The sequence below is a fragment of the Anopheles darlingi genome, chromosome 3, assembly GCF_943734745.1.
Source record: "Anopheles darlingi chromosome 3, idAnoDarlMG_H_01, whole genome shotgun sequence".
NCBI classification, from domain to species: domain Eukaryota; kingdom Metazoa; phylum Arthropoda; class Insecta; order Diptera; family Culicidae; genus Anopheles; species Anopheles darlingi.
In genome coordinates, this window is record NC_064875.1 from 23,869,196 (window position 1) to 23,891,466 (window position 22,271).

Below are 22,271 nucleotides of genomic sequence, written 5' to 3' on the forward strand. Positions count from 1 at the left end.
AAATTTTCCACACTTTTTAACCAAAACAAATTTCTAACCTCAAAACCCAAGGTACTTTAAAAAGACAGGTAGCTTTATCCAGAACAAATCCCCGATTTTATTTTAGAAAAAACTTCAGAGTTTGACATTCACGGGATGGTGGGATGTTTACTTCGGGAACGCTCTTTTCGGAGCTGTTTTCGCTTTTCTGTGGTATTACGACAGTTCAAATTCACGAAAAGTGGCACGAAAGTTGAAGTTTATGCAAATATTCTCAAAATTCTTCCTAGTATTTCAATATGGTATCGGTCCGTAGGTCTTGCCACCCGGCCTAGAACAAGAGCTAGCTAGCATTCCTGGACCGTGCTCACTCGCTGTAAAACATAACTCGGTTGCTCGATTGATCTTAAATAGAGAGATGAATCATTTAAACATCCGAAAAAGAGTGAAATCAGGTACTTTCCTTGATAAAACCACCAAACTTGCCCATATCTTCTTCTTCTTCTTCTTCTTGAAACTCACGTGGTTTTGTTGATAAAAGCGCCCTGCTATGAATGTCAAACAAATTCAAAATGGTGACCTGTCAAAGCGGTTAAGATGCTACCTGTCTTTTTAAAGTACCTTGCTCAAAACCAAAACAACCAAGGGTGTTGTCTATTTTGCACTTGAAATATGGATTTTTGATGAAAATTTACTCTAGACAGATTTCGTGTGCTTTTTGGCCAGTAGAAGACCCAGATATTCCACCGTGCCTTGCAGGCATGGAGGGATATCTTTTAGTGTAAAACAAGTCGCTATAATCCGCATGGGAAGGAGAGGTTGGTAACTTTCACATTTTTCCTGAATTCCTGACTCTTTTGTGAGCATCCTATGAAAATTTCACATAAATCGAAGCAGAAATAAGAGAGATACAGATTTTCGAAAAAATCGCTTAAGTCTCACACACGAATCAATTTGTTTGAGAAAATTGCAAAATGTGGTTTAAAATTCTTCAATTTCTTTTCATTCCTATCGAATTCATGTGCTTCTTTGTTTTCTCAAACCTAGGACATCCTTCATAATCCTTTATTTTTGTGTGAAGTTCAAGGCGCTATTTAAAATACTTCCCGTGCACCGACTTACATAAAATATGAATCATTTTGTTGGATTATTTGCTGCCTTTTTAATGGTAAGTTCACTATCCATCGCTAATGAATGGTTTGTGAGCCTGAGGAGTGGCTAAAGCCTAAATTACGGAATTGGCAGAAAAGCAGAAAACGGCCCCACCTCGACTCCTCCCTCCCTCCGTCCCATCGGCCACCAGGACGTTAATCCAGTTGGCCACGTGGTCCTCATGCGTCACTGGTTTTCGAGTGATGCGAATATGAGCTGATAAAACAGTTCAATCGAAGAAACAGGAGAAGTACATATTTAGCGGAAATCGGTGCTGACGACCTAATGCAACAGCACCCGCCCAAGGACGATCTTTGGACAATTCAGTGCCCGACCTCATATGATCAAAAATGAAAAATATTTTTTTGATTCATGAAATAATGAAAACTTTTATCATTTCCTTCTGCTTTCTGGGTCGCTGCTTTCACTAAACTCGGTCGTAGCACCATTCTAGCAGGGACAATAGTACGCCGTCCACCCACAAAGATTTGCCGCGCGAGCTGCTGCAGATCGTTGACCTCACGAACAGAGACTCGCAGATTGGCCACTCTTTGTCCGACTGGAATAGAAATGAGTTTGCTACCCGGTTGGGTGTGCATCGCCAACAATCGACAACAGCGACAGCGAGCCATCCTGCATTCCGACCGCATGTTTGTGTTTCGCGCGGCTGCAGCAGAACTCTCTAGGCATAGGAACCCGTTGTTATCCAACCATCGATCAATTGCCTCGTTCCATCCGTTCCGGTTTCGTTCTACGTCGGTTAACCAGCCGCACTCACGATTCTCGCAAGCTGTGGCCATCTGGGGTTAGTGTTAATAAAATTAAATAAACCCCTACCCCACCCGCCCTTCCCCTCGCTCTCGGCGCCATTTCACCAGAGAATGTCGGAAGTGATCTTCGATTTAAACATTAAACAGCCCAATCAAATCGCAACGCCTTGTCTTCTTAGGTCAAAGGCCTACTACAGTGGAGCACACACGATAGGAAAATTCTTCGCGCACACTCTCCGCGCACCGAGCACGTTGACCACAACATAAACGACGGTGCATAAAAATGCATAAACTGCAACCCGACCCACCCCATTCACCGTGCATCTAGAACGGACGGGTGTGCTGGTGTTCGAGAAGGAATTGCCGCCGAAGCACGTGCGTTCGTGGTGGCTTCGTTCGTCCGTCCGTCCGTTCGCGCGTTTGTAGCGTGTGTGTGTTCGTTTAATCTGGCGGCGTCGTCCACCGTTCATCGCATTCGACACGACTCGGCCAGACCGCCATTGCCAGAGCGTTTTCGTGGTCCGTCGAAGCCGCGTGCAGCAGGGAGCATCGTCGTGTAACGGTGGGCGGAAAGGGTGGCTTTTGTTTGGTTTACTTCGTGGACACCTTTTTTGAGTTTTGCCTTTCCACTGCTAGGGCCACTGCTGCTGCTGCACTTCATTCATTAAATCATTCGTGTTTCAACGGTCTCGCGATCAACATCTCGATCCAGAGTCAGCTGCTGCTCCCCAGTGGGTATAGGAGCAGAACTGCAAGTAGTGTTTTGGGAATAGTTTGCTTGTGAATGGTACAGCGTGCTAGTGAGCGAGAACGCGCTCTGGACTGTGGAACGCGCAAACAACATCCAGAAGGAAGTGTAATCGGGTTTTGGTGATTCCGAACTACGCATACGTAAACAGAAACGAGAGTGCTTATCGCAGCAAAGCAGTGGGCCATCAACAAGGTTGAGGGTTCGTTCCCTTGGTGACCCAATTATAGGAAGAGTCGGGCATGGCATAGCATGGCATGGCACACGTTGCTACGCTACGAGAATAGACGAACAGCATCGCGAGTGCTAAACACGGTAGCGGGTTTTGTTGTAGTGTAGTGAAGAAGATGAAATTTCATTTCGTTGCTTTAATGTGATTACTCATCTCATGGTGATGTTTCGGGTGCTTTGCGTTGTTGCGCGAAGGGAAAATTGATATGCAGCAACCTACTTCAACTGCCGTTTGTCTTCTCTTTTAGCAGCAGATTCGCCCTGAAGTTGCGCATCTCTTCTTCGCATAGGTACCGCCAGCTTGTGTGCGATTGAAGTTGAGCGTAGAGTCGGGCTATCATCGGTCAAGTGAGTTTAAACCAGTGATACAGTGCGATGGTGTGATAGACGGAAGAAGTGGAAAGTACAGTTCTGCCGCGCTGATTAGTAGGCGAGAGAACGTGCGAATAACGGCGACTCTACTCGACCCTACGGTAAGTACGACAACGTTTATTTCGTTAGCAGTTGGAAAGTTAGTTAGTTAGGAAGTTAGAATGTCTTATTATGAGTATTTTTTGTAAAGGATATTCCCCAGCTCCCCGGGGACAATCCAGTATTCTGTATGTTGTAGTCATGTGAAAGATAAAAGTACAGATCGAACTGTGGCAATGCCGACGTGATCGAAGCGTGCGAGAAACAGAAATACCCAGCTGTCGATGTAGACACAAAGCAGGCGCTTATGAATCACTCAGATGAGAACGGATCGGTCCAGTCCACAGTGTTGATCACCCTGTTCTCTAATGCAATGCATATGCATTCCGAAGCAAAGTCCCAAGTTGTGCATCGGTTACCACATGTAACTGTTGGAACTGTCGCATTCCCGCTGGCTAATCAGAACGAATTCTCCTGTCAGAAATGTGTCTCTTCAATGTCTGCTGCTTTGGAACAGGAAGTTATAAGCTAAGCCATATCTACCTGGCAACAATCCAACCGAGAACGAAACGTGGCGTGGCAGCACCGCCATGCTGGCCGTAAATTAATTCGGTACTTTTTGCTGGACCTCCTTCTCCAATCCGGCACGGCCGGCCTAGGTACGCGGTGCCACTGTGCTAGGGTGCTATTTGAAAGTAAAATCTCTTCCGGCCTCTATAACGATGATCGCGCGTGCTGGTGTGGATGCACCCGACACGAGCGGAAAAGGTCAGTCACCAGGCCGCCCCGGGAGCGAGGTTGTTCTGTGGCGATGGAAATGCTCCGCCAGTGCTAGGCGGTAGAAAAGTCCACCGTGCACTGGCACTGCGCTGGCCTAGTAGTTGGTTAATAATAACGAAATGTGCCGGTTTGCCTTTGGTCCAATGGATCGCCTGTTTTCCAGTAGTTTCTATGGTTCGGTTCTACGCAATCCCACACACCAGTGCACCGCCGAAGCGGCTGTTCTGCTTCAATCGTTCACTGTCTGCGTTGATCATCAGCATCACTTAAGGCAAAAAGGTGTCTCCGGTCGGTCGCTCGGTCGGTCCAGAGACGAGACGTGACGATTCGGTACACATCGGCGCGCTCTCGTCCCGCAGCCCAGAATCAAAACGCTCCTCCTTCTGAGCAGCAGAGCAAAGAAGCAAAGAAGAGGAAGAGGAGATCGGGCGGTTTGTCGGTTTCGAGATCTCGAGCATCGTCCGAGGGCGCATCATTGAAGTCGGCGCGCTAGACCAAGAGAGGCACTCCAAGTCGCCACTTGCTACGCACGATGCCGTTAGCTTGAATTGCTCGCTTGTCAGCGTGTAGGAGCCGCGGGCCAACGGGCCAACAACTCGTCATATGCACACCGACACATCGGTACCGGTTGTGTCACACGATCGAATGGTCGATCTACTACTACAGGGTATCTGATGACCGTGCCGAGATGTGGTTGTACTTGACGTCGAGCATCCGTTTCCTTTCCGCTACGAACCCGTCTTTTCGGTTAGCTCAAGTTCCTCCAACGGAATCGTAGCGTATGCCTCCGTTTCTCGAGATGGATCATTGTGCGGTCCATGGTCGCGCGAAGCTTAAGGTGGCGGCAGCGAGCGTGGATCGTCTTCAGATCTCTTAAGGCTCTTCTAGACCATTCACTATGTGTCGAGTCGCCGAGCCATGAAGGGGTAACCTTGCATTCCGTTTTTTTACTTTCAAATGTCTCTAAAGACGACCCAGAGACGTACATTTCATCTATGAGATTTTTCAGCCAACGACCTAATCCGCGAGTATTGAACTAGACGAGATTTAGTCCATACACTTCCAGAGTTTTGCTCTTTTGTTCTGCTACGTTTTTTATTGTTCTACTTCGCGAACTGAACGTACAAGACGTGCAAGGTATGACACCCTCCGTGTATGGCGGATTCGATGAGCTACTAGTAAGGGCTTTAGATCCGTTTCTTCGGATGTTTCTAGAACGTTTGATTGTGGGTAAGATGACACACAACTGCTGCTGCTGCTGATGGTGTTCTTACAGAAAAAAAAGCCATTTCTTAATTGCTTAAACGGATGGTTCCATCACATTACTAACACAGAAACACAGACACTTGGTTCGCATCCGCCATACCATAGCATTAGCTTCTTTAATTAGCAATCCTCACATCACCATTATGATTGTTGTTCAATTGCTTTCAATACCCAATACCCGCGCGGTTCCGTTTGCAACCTTCAAGCGCGCGCACTCGCTTCCCCCCTTTTTGCACGGCAGGTTTTATGCTGCCGCGATGGCTTACGCAAACGATGGCATCGATCGGAACCACGATGCACAGAGAGGGAGACAGAGGAGCATGGGGTGGCGTACCACTGTGCACGAGTGTGTAGGCTTGCAACGGAACAGACAGAATGCGTACTTGAATGCGCACGGCGACGAGGGCCGCCATCGCGCCGTGCAACCTCAAAACCGTTTGCCACTTTATGGTGCCAAGGATGTACACCATGTTTTTGCTTTTGGATCGGTACTTATCATTCGCCAAAATTGAAACTCAAATGACTATACCGCCAAATGCTACTATTGCATTGAACACGTCTCAGGCTGTTCACTGCGACGGAATGGTTGATGAGTTTTAACGCAAGTTATCCGCTTCGTAGTGCCGGACGGAGAAAGCAGATGGCCCAGTGTTGCATTTATGCTACGCCAAAAACTATCGATCATACGTCACAGTTCCATCCGATTGCGCAAACACTATCCGGTGATGCTCATAAAGTTTTAGTTCCATCGTGTTCTAAACATCCGCAAGGTGTAAACTGTGCTCTGCCGCAATAACGATGGCGAGTTGCAAAACACACACGCGACCGTTAGCACACGCGAACGCGATCTATCTATTTTCCAGTGGACATATCTTCATCGAAAAATCGAAACAAGGCAATGGATGTCGTATGCACGAATCGCGATCGCGTTTTGTGCGTAGCGGTCGCTGCTTTCCTGTTGGCGTGCGTCGTTGCTTCAGAATACAGCACGCACGAAGCAATGGGGGTTCTAGAACGTGGCACACGTTGCGTTCCTAATGGCGACAGACGAGTAGAGCGGATAGTTTATGATGGTACGCCTTCATGGTTTATGTTCCTTAGTCCGTTCGCTAGCCTTATTTTTTTGGTGGAGCCCAGAACGAATGCAATTAGAGCGTAAAAGTGATGTGTGCTGTTGTGTTGGCACACACACACACACACACAACCGTGGGTCTGACCTTGCAGTGCTCGGTCGCCTTCCGGTGAATTGATCCATCGATCGCCATTTTTTTTTCTTCTGTCCATTCCACCCGCCTTCCTTTGCGGCCATATGAGGTGGAAGGAAGAAACTTGGCGCTTTACACGCCTGGCTGCAAGCCAGGGCGGCGAGTAGCTGGCGAAGGCGGTGGTGCATCGAGCTGTATGATGATGATGATGGAGCTGCAATTGCAGAAATGTTACACATCCTCGTCGCTGAATGTGTGTATTACAACGCAATCGTAAAGTAGGTGAAGGTGGTTCAAGGTTCACTGAACTGGACTGATGGTTCTCGATTATTTGTTTTGGGCAATTTGGGGGGTGAATGGAAGGAGATCATTAGAGAAACTACTGCTGCGTGGTGCTGTGATCATTAGTGATCGATGTAATGCAACGGTGGGATTGTGAAAAGCTCTATACAGCTCTTATACCTAGGATCAGTATATTAAGATGTATTCATTAGATTAGAGAGACTGCCTTCGAGCATTTCAACAGTTGTATGAGGCTTTTTCAAGCATTAATTTATGCATTTAATGTTCGCAATCTAATATTCGGAGACAGCTGCCTGATCGTTTCTATGAATGCTTCTAAACCATCTTTCCATAACCATAACATCTTTAAACTGTTTCAACCGAGTGCCCCAAATGATGAAAGATGTCATTATCGCTTCTCAGAATCCTTAAAGTGGCCATTATTTGGCCAAAAGAAAAAAACCAACCATTAGCTGCTCCTGCTCTAGCTATAAACCTCTCTAGCAGACGGACCACGGTTTGCGTACATCTCATAATCCAACAAGCAGCACTAAAATCTACCACGAAGGTGCGCTAGGATGAAGAAGTTAATTAGACGAAAAAAAAAGGCATGTTACCCAGTTTTGGTCTTTCGTCAGACTTGCACAATGTAAAACGCGGGCTACTCGGACCGCGGGTGCAAATGGTCCAGATTAGTTGCAAAACATGTCGACGGGGAATGGTACATTGTGGTTGATCTCGCTGCTCCAGTGCCAATTTATGCTCCATTTTGGTGTCTGGTCTGGTTTATGGTTCACAAAAAATCTTTGACCACACTGCTCTTTCCGCCAAACGTTCGCCACTGGTTTCAGATGGACCAACACAAAAATGTCATTAAGCTAGGGTCGTAACGTGAGTGATGATCGTACTTAAACTATCCTTTACCGTCACTCATGCTGGTCATAGCAACAACAGTTGAAGCTTTAGATCCACAAAGACTCCGGTGTTGCGGATGCGGAGATAAGAAGAAACCAAACGAACTCTTCATCGGCGCGGCTGCTACGGCTGCTGCTGCTGCTGCTGATGGTACAACAGATCGTACCAGTATCGCGATTCTGTAAGAAGCACTAGAACGCACTAAGGAACTGGCTAGTTCGCGCTAGTGCCTTGGGGGTAAGCTATTATTTACCGAACGGTTAGCGTTAATTGAACCTAACCCCTCGGTTGGCATCGTGCGCACCCGTTGACTTATGTGGTCACGAGCGCGAAACTGTCTTCCGCGATATCGAACGAGAATGCGTGGCCGAGTGGTTTTCACGCGGGGTGCGCAATCTCGATGGCGGCCAGTTCCTGGATCGTCAGCTCTCGCCACAGGCACACGTGTGGTGCTCATGTCATGAGGTGCGTGGAGCAAGGCGGTGCTGGTTGGTAGTTGGTGGTGGCGTATGAGCAAAGATCAATAATTAAAGCAACGCACCGCTGGTAGCCTCCAAAGGTTGCGGCTGCTGTTGTTGTTGTCCCCTGTCGTTGTTGTTCACGGATCCAGTCTGAAGAGACGCGCATTGGCGCAGCACAGAAAGGTACGCCGGTAGTACTGAAGCCGGTAGTAAGAGGCAGGGGACTTTACCCGTGTAGAGGTTCTCGGGAGCAGACGGTGCGGAAGGGGCAAATGTTAGGTTAGACCATCCGGGTTACAGAATACAGGTTTTGGATGATGGACGAACGTTGGAGATCTCCTTGACGCGTACACGAGTCGATCATGTGAACGCTTTGTCCTAGAACTAATCAGTTCGGTGGCTTGATCGATGCATTCCAGGTTTATAATCGTTGCACTGTACTCAGTATGGCGTTCTTGAAGACCGCTTTGAGGACCCGGTTCTGGTGAGTGCATTCCTCAAATCTTGGATGCGCCATACGTGATTTTGCTTACACCTCAACCTCGCCTTTTCCGCCTTTCGTGAGCTTCTGTTTCTCGATGATTCCGTTTCTCACATTCTTAATACACATCATGTGTGTGTTTGTGTGTGCGACTGACCCTGAACAATATTCAATAGCTTTACCACCATTATCGGTACGAGGATTGGCCGTTTGCTTTGAGAAGAGCAACCTCCTCCGCTGAGCTCTCCGGCTGCTCTGCGATCGTACCGGGCGATACTGTGGTCGGAATCGAAAACTAAACGTTTACCACATGCCTCTCACTCGCGGTACTGCCGGGCGATAGCGTGCGATTGCGGGAAGAGGATGCATGTGAGAACGATGACATAAAGTCTCGTTACGCAACGAGCCCCGGGCTGGGGGGGCCTTGTTGCGATGGTTAGTTGTGGTTCTCTGAGCGGTGTGATCGAAGGTATTGATTTCGGAAGTCCTACTTCTTCTAATGAGGTTGAGACGAGCCAATCGGGAACAATGTTTAACACTTGAAGTCCACCATGAGACTGTTACAATTTCTTGGTTCTAGGTATTGGTCTACTCACTCCCGAAGAGAGTCTAGACCTGGTTAGTGATTTCTGAACGACCTTTGATGGTCTAATCAAACTACTAATAGAACCGCTACAACCATCGGACCTGTAATCTGTTGCACTTACTAAAGCGATAACATACGATGGTCTAGGAGGCTCATCACGTGTTAAACCACGCTAAACCTCGAAGCGGAAGCACCCATACCATGGTGTTGGTGTGGTGATGATGGAAGCATAAATTCTTCGATTTTCTAATCAATTTTCAAACACCGATCCCGGACCGGCCAATGCACGCCCGTGTCCAAACAAACGAAGGTTCGTGCTCGGCTCGAATTGGCTCGATGGCTGACGACGGGCCAACCGACCGACAGACAGACAGACAGACAGACACGTCATGGTGATTGTTGCTCGCAAACGTTACAAACCCTGCCCCTGTTACCAGCTGACGGTGCCCGGAACAAGAGGCGCGCTTGACCGTGGCACTGATAATGCGTAAAGATGGACATTGTAGTGTCACTTCGCATTGACCATCACGGTCGAAGGGCATGGTGGTGCATTCTAATCGCTTGCTAAAAGACCGTCCATTCGTTTTGTTGCTCTTCATATTGTCTCTTATCAATGTCTAGTCAAGTCCAGCGGTAAATCCCCCGCGTAAATGGCGCCGGTGGTCCAATGGCGATTGCATTGCACCACTTGCAGGTGCACCACTTGTTACGTATGCGCTGCACCTATTTACCCTTCTTCGATTGCACTATGTTTCGCTTTATGACGTGAACCATTATTGTGCCGATTATCGATGTCTTTTCGTTTTCATTATCGCGATTGGATCGCACCGCACCACCGAGTAGGAAACACGAAAGAACAAAAAGGGTCCCTCGTAAGGGTCACCACGGCCTTTGGCGACGTGGCACAGTCTGCTTATCGTCCTATTATCGCGGATATGCTAATGCCGAAGTGACGAAGCGCGAGGTTAGCGTGTCTGATCACCTTTGGACCACTTTTGTCCGGCGGAATGCGTAGGTTTCGGAGGTTTATTTATGCACGGTTGTTTGAACTATAAGCTCGAATTGTGTTGACCAAAAACCATGCGGTGCGAAAGTTTCATGTCGGAGAAGGTCACTTTCTGTTTTTACCCTTCTGGTTGGTTGTTGAGCGGCTTTTGGCTTTATGGCCCGATTACCCGATTTGGTGGTTCTACGATTGCCACGGCCATGTGCTTAGGGATGCAAGTGTATAGTGATTAAGCTAGGTACTATGATTCAGTTGTGCATTTGCCAAATTAGGAGAACTTGGCGTGTCAGTAAAGCTCGAGGTCTTTGCAAAGGTCTCGGAAAATTACTTGACTCATCGCGAACTTCAGGAGGACTGGAGCGAAATCGTAAGGTGTGATCTTTAGCAAACGAAATGATTCACTTCACGGTATGGCCAGATATGCGATTTACTATGCAGTACCATGCTTTAGGAAGTGTGCATAGCGAACATTTAAAACACAATAAATCGATTAGCGATCGATTGGCGTGTCATCGTGTCCCTGGCCTTCGATCGCACGAGACACCTCCAGGCGCCCAGTGACGTCATACAGTACAGACATCCTTGATTTGCCACAGCCACTCGCACAGCTAATTGAACAATCCAATTCAATTACGAGAGTTCTATTGAAAATGCTAATCAAATCGATGTCGCTCCATGTATGTGTGCGTGTGCGAGGGAATGGACAAAGTGCAGCGACAACAATTAGTCACCCACGTTCGGCTGCTGGGCGTCATCGACGGGAAACTCATTCACTCTCTGGCGGAAGCGACAATCGCCATTGTTTGCTAATCTTATGCAACTGGGTCATCCTGCGATATCCGGTTTAACGCATTCCGGTGCAGTTGAAGCGCACACCATAACAGTATGATGGTTCCCCGTTTCGAGAGACCTAGAACTCTTCTTGATATGCTATCGGTTCAAGCTTTTCAGTCACTGGACTCGTCGTGCTGGTGGATCGAAAGCGAAACAAAGGCGCCCCTTTGACAAGTGCTAATCAGCGGGCAGTCGACAGAACATGTTTTTTGCGCCTCGCGTTCACAGATTGCTTATCGGACGTTGGAATGACAGATACTCCCGGATGCACTCCGTTCGCAGCACTCGAATTAAAACCGTTTCGATAAGTTCCAGCGAATCGTTTCGATGGTCCATTGTGTCATCTGGCACACGATGAAGGCCAGTTGTAGTAAACAGCGGCCTCTCTGAGTTCGCAGTTACTGATAGCCGACTTTCAACCACACTTCTGTGGTCACGCTATCGTATATCCATTTCCGCCTTAAACTGTTTGTACTTTGAACCTTTGGCGGATTACAGTGCACGTCACTTTAGATGGTGATTCAACTAGAGATTATTTATCCAAATATTTATATTTTTTGCAGACATCACAGAGGATAATAAATGAGGGGCGCTTGTTCAAGCATATAGATATGCTGTTGTGACCTAATTCCTGTGCCCAACGTGAGCACTCACGTTTACGGTAGCTGATTACCTGTTATTGTAGCTGCCTGAAAATTACATTCTATTCTTGTTATCTTCCCACTGGCAAGCGTGATGATTAGTGCACGTGCGATATGGTACCTCAAGTTCCCGGACTGGACTTGATTGGAAGGTTGATGAGGTTAATATGTATCTTTTACAATACTGGTGATAAGTAACCAGCTCGTTTCTGGTCTGGTTTGTCGGAATCACTGTTATTGCTTGATGCTTGAGTTCTTTGCAAGCACCAACGGGAGTATGAATCATCATGGCGTAGGTCGAAAACTAAAAGTAAAAATAAATTGAAATTAAATTATGTTTTTGAGTTAAAGTTAAGCACCTCTGTCGCTATCCTTGATCCGGGCCCCAATTAATGATCCTACGCATCGCCGAATGTCACATACGCTCCAACTTTTTGGAAGCTACTTTCCGATGAAACCCCCATCATACCGTATCATACCCAATGCCCGAGAAATCTCCTGGGTTACCACGAGTCTGCAGATGCAGTGAACGTGTCTGTGAAGCGAGCTTTTGCTCATTGGCTGCAAACCGGTCCGGCGATCCCAAGTACCGGTTGCAGTACCACCTATGGTCAATGACGATCATTTTTCGGTTTTCTTCACAAGTGGTTGGTCATGCATTGCGCCCGCTAATGGCGTTGGTTCTTGGGGGAACTGAAATGTTACCAAACACACCTCCGATGTTGACCTTCAGCTGACCAGCTGCCACGGGCATGTAGAATGTTCCAAAAGCGATCCGCTTCTAGCCGCCTCCGTCTACTGCTAGTTTGGTATTTATTTTTGTGAAAGCATTCAGGTTCGTGGGACTCGGTTGGAGATCTACAGATCTAGGTTTTTTTTCGCGCCAAAGCGGCCCTCGTGAGTTATGTATGCAATTTCTGCACGGCATGCAGGCTAACCGGCCAGTCGTCGGTGGCTTGCTGGTACCAAGAAACTGAACTTAGCGAGATCTTGGAGTTTGTTAATCCAATGGGCTTTTCGAGAAGGAGTACATGCATTCTAGTGGTGTACCTGATGTAGATAAGTAAATAGCAAATTTACACCTGACCACGAATTTGCACGAATTTCAAGATAACGCATCCGTTTGTTGAGTTCTTGAAGTGTTCTAGGGAACGACCGTTAAATCTATCCGAAGAATAGCACGTGAGCGATCGTTTATGTGATAGTTTTCATGCAAATTACGTTCGCCACCTAGTAATTCACGACCAACAATCTGTTCCTTGCTCTTAACATCGCCGCAAACAACGGGCCGTTGACGGGTAAATGATCGGTGCACTTTAAGCGTCAATTCCCGTTGCACCAATAACTGGAATTAGTGTCCATTAATCGACCGGCGTACTCGACCGGTGTTCGCGCTCCTCCTGCCGGAACATTGTACTCGTCCGGTTTGATCACATGCGAAGGGCGGCATTCCTCGGTATGGGTGGATCGGTGGACCTGCTAATTGCTTCCAGCTGATTCCCAAGGTGTGACTTCTCTCTTTCGGACAACCGGACTTCGGTGATGGGTCGATGAATGAAGCCATCATCATCATCACCATACGCCGGTACATACCGACAGGGTCATCACAGTTCGCTGGACAACACGAGATACGCTCCGTAAGCTTCCTAATGTTTAACGAGCGTTAGCACCTTGTAAAGCTTGCATCCGTACCGTTTCGATTATCGATGGGGCTAATGGGCGAATCATCGATCATCTGACCTCCGCCATCATCCTCCCGTTAGGCGCGTCGTCGGTCGTCGGTCGGTGAGTCAAGGGTGTGCATAAATAAGACTTAATTGGTAGCCGGTCGGCCGCCGGGATATGGCCATATGTGCAGTGCTCGGCCAAGATGACACCGGTCGTGAGGTGACAATTTATGATGCACCACACGATCGGTCGCCTATCCACCCGATGCCAGTGTGATGCCATGGAGATCACTCTCTCGATCGTAAGCTATTGTTCGGCCTTTTTTTTTGAGGTCAGCATGAGCATGGGGGATGACGATTGATCGAATCGAATGCAGCCGTTGTTATGGTGGCACTCCTTAATGTGGCCTAGTGCGGCATGGAAGATCGTGATCGACGTAAGCGCAGGCGAATGGTGAACTGAGTGACGTCCGCATCTGTCTCTCGTTTGGATCGTTGTTCCTGTTGCTGTTGCCCAGAGAACGGGCCATGTTTCATTGGCTGCATCGACAGTTGGTGTCAATCGTGACGATCCCCCTTCCTTGGGCGATCGATCGGATTGTTCTGTCCGTCCACCACTCGTTAGGTGTAAATATTCAAATTAAATCCTTATGCATGTGCTACCTGTCCGAGAACCGCGGAACTTGATTCTTTCGGATTTATGAGAACACGAAATGCTTGGCTGGCGACTGGGGAACTGGTTACAGAAAAAGTAACAAAACTCCACCAAAAATCATTCCAACCAAAGCTTGGGTGGCTATTAATTTATGCTTCATCATGCGGTTGACCTTCAGATCGAACATTTTGCCCCACGGACTCTGCGCCATTCTTGTCAGAGCCGGTTTCTTGTTTTTTTTTACTACGAATTCTTACAATCAAATGCCATTGTGCTGCCGGCGAACCCGGAGCACTCGGAGGCGATGCCGTAAACAAGGCATTCTCACCTCAAGCCACTCGCCAAACATTGTACTCTTGAGATGAAGGAGAAGTTCTGGCGAAGCACCAAACTGACAAAACCAACACACATGCGAACGCAACACGACATGCGCCTCAATCCTACAATTATCCTCTTCTCCGTTTTGCGCACCGTTTTTCGAATTATTTCGCTGTGCTACAGAGGCTAGAATCGAAGGCCCCATTACCGTGGTTCACTTCAGCGGTTGGTCCAAGTTCAAGGAGTACGCTGTGGACCGCCTAGCGTCTTACTCACCTTGATCCTGGATAGTAGGCCTTTGCCGGTGAAACCGGTTTGTCTTGCCGCAATCACCGATGGCTAGATTGTTTTGGTTTTCTTTTGAAAATTAAACGAAAAAATTAAACAAAAACAAACCACTGACGACTATGCAAACAGACGGGGGGAAGTTTGTTTGTTGATTTAGCTGGAAGCTAGTCTGCCTAGGGCGCCGGTGCCAAGCAGCCATTGAAGTGACACGCTCGTTAACAAGTAAAGTCAGACAAAACACCTGGACACTAATGTAGAAGCAAGCAGGTTTATTGATACAGATTTGATCCGTTGCCGATATCATTCCTCAACTTATGTACCATTTATTTTTACTAATTTCTAATGATTCTTCATCCAACAGAATACATCTACCGGGCGGATGGGCAGTATGGAGTAATAAAATATTGTTCTGGGAGTCGTTCAAAGCAGAACCGTCGTGTCAATCCGAATCAAGTTGTGAATCAGACCAGAACATCACATTAGCCGCATACAGAAAAAGGAAATTAAAAAAAAAGTTACAGAGTGAAGCAGCGGTGCTTTTCTGGTGACCTTCAACCATAACAGGGAGAAATAACAACGCCACTAGCTGGGGAACTGCTTAGTATCACCGGACACGAACGCGCCCCACAGCCAGCACGATGAAAGACGTCGAGTTCCAAGACATCGAGTATACGGTCAACGTACGCAAGAGTTTCCGTAAGTATTGTTTTATTTCATTTTCTCCGGCCCAGTGCAATCGATGTACGGCCATTTCTCGTAGCGGTCTGACTCCTGATGAAGTGAATAGAACGGAAGGAGAAAACAATTTCACCTACACCTAGAACTGGATACTCGGGTGTCGTCGACCGACGAGGTTAACGAGTTTGTACGCGAGCCCAAGACTATCATCTGAAAGGAACTATTCTTACTCACTTTATGAGATGTTCTATTCATTATTGGTGTCGTTAAATGTACAATATTTTATATGTATATGGTTCGTAATCCGTGCCATTCATGTAGAATGTGACAGGTCTTGTGAATTTAGCTTCATGATAGACTGTGATATAGCTGCGAAGCCGCGAATGCAACCTTTGTGACAGAGGCATTCAATTTATGGCATTTTGTGACAGAGGCATTCAATTCATAAACTTCAAGAAAATTGATTCCTATTCCTTTCATTTTCGTTTCTAATTTTACAATGACGTTTACATCCGTCCATTGTTGCCAGTGTTCATCATAGTAGCTTTGCTTTTTGCTTGACTGATGGCGGATGTGATGTCAGTTACAGTTGGATAAGTAGACAGCTTATAACCTCAGAAAATTATTGAAATGGTTGTGCAAAGAGACTCTTAACGGAGAAGATAGCGAGTCTTGTAAAGATGTCTTGTACTTCGATAAATTGCTTTAACACGCCCTACACCACGATACACCTTTGTGAACGAAGGTTTTCATGGGATCGGCTACATGAGGCTTTAGATTTCCAAATCAAAATCTGCAGCAACGCCTTACATACACTGCACTTGCTTCTGGTAGACATTAACACCATTTTTCTTTCTTCGCTCTTCTCTTCCTCCAACCCCAGTGAGTGAAAGCCAAAAGCAAACGATACTGAAGGGCGTCAGTGGCGTGTTCCGGCATGGACAATTAACCGCCATTATGGGTCCCTCCGGGGCAGGCAAGAGCAGCTTGTTGAACGCCATTTCTGGCTACCGGTAAGTACGGAAAACGTGGAGTTCAAAGGATTACGTTTCAACAGGGAGTTTCGCGTTCGGTGCGTGCGGGAACGTTAGAAGCGATCCTCACGCAACCGTGACGTGAGTGATGGGATGCCTGGGGCGTTGGGTCAAATTAGGGTTTGCTGTTGGGCTGTTGCATAATGACGCCAAACGATCTTTCCGACCTGTGGAACCATAAAGTGTAATATGCAAATACTAGCCAACAATTCGTTCAATCTTGTCTCTGCGATCACCTTTCGGGACCTTTTGGAACCGTTCGAGATCGGTCCATTCAATATGTTGTCTACAAAGTCTAGAAACTAGCGCTCATCCTTGAAGCACCTGACCTCTGTTACCCGAATCGTTAGCAGTGACAAACATGTGCGGCATCTACAATAGCCGCCCCATGGAAGGAAACGTGCACTGATGTACGTCTAATGACATAGCTTAGCTGGGCGAACGTTTGAGGAGCGGAGATGGATCAAACATTTCTGAAGCGACACGTTTTCATCATTTGTGCCCCTGACCTTTCCTAAAGCTCTCGTGGAGAGATCCTCCTCGAAAGGGGAGGGCAGTTTGTTTTAATTGCTGGAACATTGTAGTTGAGCACTCTGCTCTGCTAGCGCTGCTGCGTGATCTTTCGATCCTCTCGATCATCCGTTTCCACCCCAATCAACTGACACTGATTGATGCTACCTTCTGTGGCATCGAGTTCAGATCAAATATGGCCCAGCAATACTAGCGTTTTTGTTTTTGTTGTATGTTCTCCCTGACACCCTGGGACAATCGATCGATTTGCAGTCGTTCCACGGTAGAGATTGCAATGAAACCAACTTTTGGTGTGCATTCATGCTCACAGTTTGGCTACAGGCCTTGTACAAGCGAGTGAATGTACTCAATCGCTATGAATAGTTCTTTGGCCTAACCGTCTGTTAGCAGCATAGCAGTGGGGTTTGAGTTCAGTGGCACCGGCGCTGCACACATCAACACAGCACAGGTTGTGCACAGCGGTTAACCTTCGCATGCAGCATCATCGCCAGCCGATCGTGTCTGGCAGCATGCCAGCGTACAACAGCACCAGCATCAGCACCATCACCGCAGCTGCTGCAGCACAAATTTTCGTTTAATCTCTAGCGCGCGAATGCTCGCGAACGACACACTATTCGGCGCGAGGAGGGAAAATAGAAAAAAACCAAAACGGCACTAGCGTGCCAGTTCCCGTACCCGGTGTGACACCAATTATGTTTGTTTAGCCTTTTTCTTTGTATTTATGGAGCGTGTGTCACGATGAGAGCGTCGTGAGCACCGAACAACGAGTAGCGTGCCACCTGGAATGTGATGCACTATCTAACTCAAGCCGCTTGTTCCTTTCATTTGCAGTAAATATTCGACAGGTGTTAGTTGTAAATTGCTTTTGTCACTTTTTTTTCATCAAGAGACAAGGATTTCAGAGGTCTCTCTTAATATTATTTTTTTAAAATCCATTAATGTGATTTCCCAGACAGATTTTGTCTATAGAGTTGGCGAAGTTTGGGTTTCATTCCATCGTCAAGAGCGTACAATTGTTCCATCAACGAGGTGGCAGTTTAAGACCTGGGAGTTTTTACACTGTAGCACTACTTTATTATTTATTAGATACGGTGGCGAATGATCATTAGCTGTTAATGTTGATGATGATTAATGACTCATGTTAAACGTTTTATTAGGTTTTAATTGAACCACGCTCATCAGACAGTACTCATTGCCTTGCAACTGAAGTGATTTTGCTTGGTTGAGAAATGGCTTTCTAATATGAAACTGTTATGTGATATGTCTTTAAATTAGAAACGGCTTTTTTGCACTTTACAGCATTGTTTTACAAAATTGGTTGGATTCTTCGCTGTCCGTCGCTTAGCTTGCGTGATAGCCATTTTATACTATCCTGAATCATTCTTATTTGCATAAACGATATTAAACTGCATTTCGAAACACGCTAATTGTTCCTGTTAATGTTGATTTTGTTTGCGTTGAGTCTTCACGACTAAACCACGATTTCGACCCGTTTGGTTGCACGAGAATCATCGTTGATTTGGAGGACTAAGCTCGATGTAAAAAGCGAAATTCAACATTTAAAATGAGTATAGCAGTTTACAAAAGTTAAGTTTTTATATATAAGGACGGGCAAGCCGTATTTCGAATGAAATTGTCATATTAATTGTTTCATTCCTCCACAAAACAACAAAAAGCTTATAACCTGGGATCGAATTGCATTTTTTTACATTTCACATTACATTTCATCTGCTGAATACAGTTGAAAAAACTAATTTTATGCATTTAAATTCTTCTTATAATTTCATACATTTACACTCTTAGCAAAATATTTTGTGTGATTTGTCCATGGATAAGCATAAACATTTCTTTACTGTGATAACCCTCTTCTACCTATTATATGAAGCACATTGAATCCACTCTAATCTACATCTCACAGCACGTCACCACCAAACCATACCGATTCTCTCTCGAGCATCTCAAAAGGGTACGACAACGACTACACCAGAGAGCGACTTCATTGACATTCCTAACAATCCGCTACACCACCAACCGGCCACCAACCGGAGCTAATCGATCACGGTGACAACGCACCGTGACATCTTGGATTGATAGTAAATCATTCGTTAACAGCACAAATTACGATACTGCCGCTCCCGTGCTTACCGTCCCGCCACCCCGCAGGCTCATTATGCAGCCCGATCTCACCCTTGAGCACCTGCGATCGGTCCCGACCGGTCATTGACGCACGCGTCACGCAATGCTGCGGTGTGATGCTGCGAATTGCTCAACATGCCAGCGCCACTTGCCAGCGGCTATGCACCGATCTGCTGTACGCCGAAATAGTGGAAAAAAATATCAACCCTTCTCCTCACCCTCTATGTGGCCACCACCACCCCCAGGGGGAGGTGTAGAATGCCGTTCAACAACAGCTCCTGCTGCCGCGAATCTTATGCCATACCACCCAACAGGTGGTTATCGTGGTGTGTAGCTAGAGGCTGTTTGAGCAAGAGAGCCAGAACCCCACGCTGGCGGATAATGGATGACGCTGGTGACAGTGTGTGTGTGTGCGGGGGGTAATTTGGCCAATAGATATTCCCCCCCCCCCCCTCCTTTTTCTTGTTCCATTGCTCTAGCTGCTCGAGCTTAATGCCGGCGATTAGGTTTAGAAACCGCGCCTCCACGACGAGGAAACCATTGTTTTATGGTCCTCGGGCGGTAATGACTGGGTTAGTACGTTGGGCACGTGATCGCGAGCGAGCGCACGGCACACGCCTTTGTGGCCTTTCGATCATTCGTTTAATGATTTGTCACCACCGTCGATACGGCTATGATTAGCTATGTGTTGCTTCTATTCCTTTTCTGCTTTTTAACATTACCTGTAACCAGCCTAGTGTGACGCGTCAAACCGCAACTTTCCATTTCGTTTGGTGTCGTTGACTTGGGGTGGAGCTCCTAAAGCCGTCCGAAGTCTGGTTGACAATCACCTGGCGCTTGCTGCTATTGCTGCTGCTGCTCTGGTGCTTGTGATTGTTCGCATGATCATGATTCACTCATGACAAATGGGGTCTACCCTCGGTGCTCAAGGCAAGTGAAACTTCTTACAATCCAGTACCGGTGTGCCTAGGTGTCAGGATGAAATTGATTGGAATCTACTGCTGCAGCAGCTGCTGCTGCTGCTGGAAGGTGTACGAAGTGGCCACCGACCTGGGCTTGGAGCACCAAAGCCAATAGAACGGAGACTAATGTAGATCGCATCATCACATGCTGTCGCGCAAGCGAGATTTGCATTTTTTTTCTCTCTATGCTTCCTCTCGACCGGCCTCTCTTCCTCCTCTTCCACATTCTCATCTCCTTCTACCACAGTTAATGGTGGGTAATTTGTCATTTCGGAGGTGAAACATGGTAGCCCCCGGTGGTCGGTGGTTCTCGCTTGGTAGTTCACACTAATTGCAGCTGTCGCGCAGAGATCGATTAGCCTTGGCAGGTGCGATAGGAATGGGGTGGTAGGCTAGGGGGACCGGGACGGGTGGCCATAGAGCGGAAACAAGTGCGAGGCGTGCGATGGGCAGACTTTTCAATACATTTCAATTACATTTGCGATTGCGTCAGTCAGTTATTTTATGCGGTAGACCGAGAAGGGGTACGAGACTCGCACAATTCGCAGACGGTTTCGTTGAATGTTATGTGGGAATGGTGTCACGGGGGTTCCGGGATGTTGCCGGTTGAAGAGGCTGCGTTTCGTTGATTCTACTCTCGGGGCGGCAAATGTTCGACGAATTGTATTATTATTTGCATTCGCTTGCATTTGGTGCTGTTGTAATCAGTTCGTGAGTAAATGCTTTAAATTTCTGATGTTCAAACATAGGTTTCAAATTGATAACTCATCATAGTAAACCATTTAGCCGAAAAGAATGAGAATGGTTTAGTTGTGGTTCTGTTTCAGTATGTCAATACTGGTTTTAATTATTTTATTCAAACACAAATTACGCTACGTTACGATAAGTTGGTCTGAATAGACATTTTTGTGATCTTTGTGAAACAATCAACTTTGATTTATTTTTGCAAATAATACACTAAACGGAATGACTCATTAAAACAAGTGAAGTAAACAATTCAAGAATATACTAAAGTTTGCACGATCAAAATTACAAAAAACAGTCACCCAGCAAAAGTGAATGTTATTTCGATGGATTATGAGTTGTTCTAGATCATGCTGAGAAATGTTTTATTGAGATTACATACATTCGCAATTCATGGAAACACTTTTATGGATGTTACGCTTAAAAACAGCATATTAAAAAATCCATGTACAAATAAATAAAAAATGATTCCAATTGTGGAGTTGCGCTGCGTCATGCACATCTCGCTGTCGGTCAAACCGCTGCATCATTGTTGATTTTGTGTCGATTTATCACACAATCTGCAAAACGCTTTTGAAAGCTTAACCATCATGAAATAATTGTTGCAAAAAAAAGGCATAAAAAGCAACATGCAAAACACTTTTTTCCTCTTAAGGTGGTCGGTATAGTCGGAAATATTTGTTAATGTGATGAAATGACGTTAAATATATTTAACTCAGCTAGTGGACAGTCATTTCGGCGCTGTATTTCTGAATAGTATGATTTTTTTTAAATATAAAATTGCTTAAAAATACATTATACCTGTAATAGCACGTAGTATCAATTGAACAAACTTTTGACTTTCAACTGTACGTTTAGCAGCGCCTCATTTTCTCCACCGTTATGCGATGGAATCCTTTGTGAAATACATCATACCGCCTCAGCATTAACACATCATCTTAGCAACAACCACAGCCTTACCTACTAGGATGAAAATGCATTTCACATCCTTGGATGAAAATGCATTTCATCCTTGCTGAAGATTGCAGCTTGCTACGATCAAGCAACAAAGGCACTATCATAATCGCTTTATTGTGCAAAACCAAGTGATTGATCAGTTCTGCTATGCTATTTAATAACAATAATATGCATCCTACTGAGCAAACCACCAAACCCTTCGCACCATCATGATCCGCTTATGCCAGGTTATGTGTATGTGCGAATTGCAATCGAACCGCGCGCATGAACGATTTGCGAACAAATTAGCGGATTGGCGTGTGATTTGTATAGGTGCTAAGCATTCGACCGTTAATCGAGCTGCGCTTACACCGTGTTGGACATGCAAAACCGTACCCCTCCAAGGACGTGTGTTCAAGCAATGCGAGCAAACATCACCGCGGCGAAGGTGTGGCCACTGTGGCGGGTGTCAATTTTTGCTGTTTCTTTTGTGTCACTTAGCAGGTCGGACTGACACGCAAACCCACAAATTAGGTTGCAAATAAATGCCATCTGCGAACTACATACCGAGTGC

At 46.4% G+C, this 22,271-nt stretch overlaps 1 protein-coding gene across 6 annotated transcripts in view; it reads left to right on the forward strand.

Moving 5' to 3' along the window:
* Positions 1-2,371: 2,371 nt before the first annotated feature.
* LOC125956607 (ATP-binding cassette subfamily G member 4) overlaps positions 2,372-22,271 on the forward strand; it is a 23,168-nt gene continuing 3,268 nt past the window's right edge. Inside the window, exons 1-4 of one of the 6 annotated variants that reach the window (XM_049688663.1) lie at positions 2,372-2,463; positions 3,129-3,353; positions 15,038-15,372; positions 16,238-16,367. In XM_049688663.1, the coding sequence (XP_049544620.1) occupies positions 15,315-15,372; positions 16,238-16,367 (188 nt within the window). In that variant the 5' untranslated portion in view covers positions 2,372-2,463; positions 3,129-3,353; positions 15,038-15,314. Of the gene's footprint in view, positions 2,464-2,586; positions 2,657-3,128; positions 3,354-15,037; positions 15,373-16,237; positions 16,368-22,271 lie in introns of those variants that run through there. The other 5 variants (XM_049688667.1, XM_049688664.1, XM_049688662.1 and 2 more) reach the window with 5 other exon arrangements.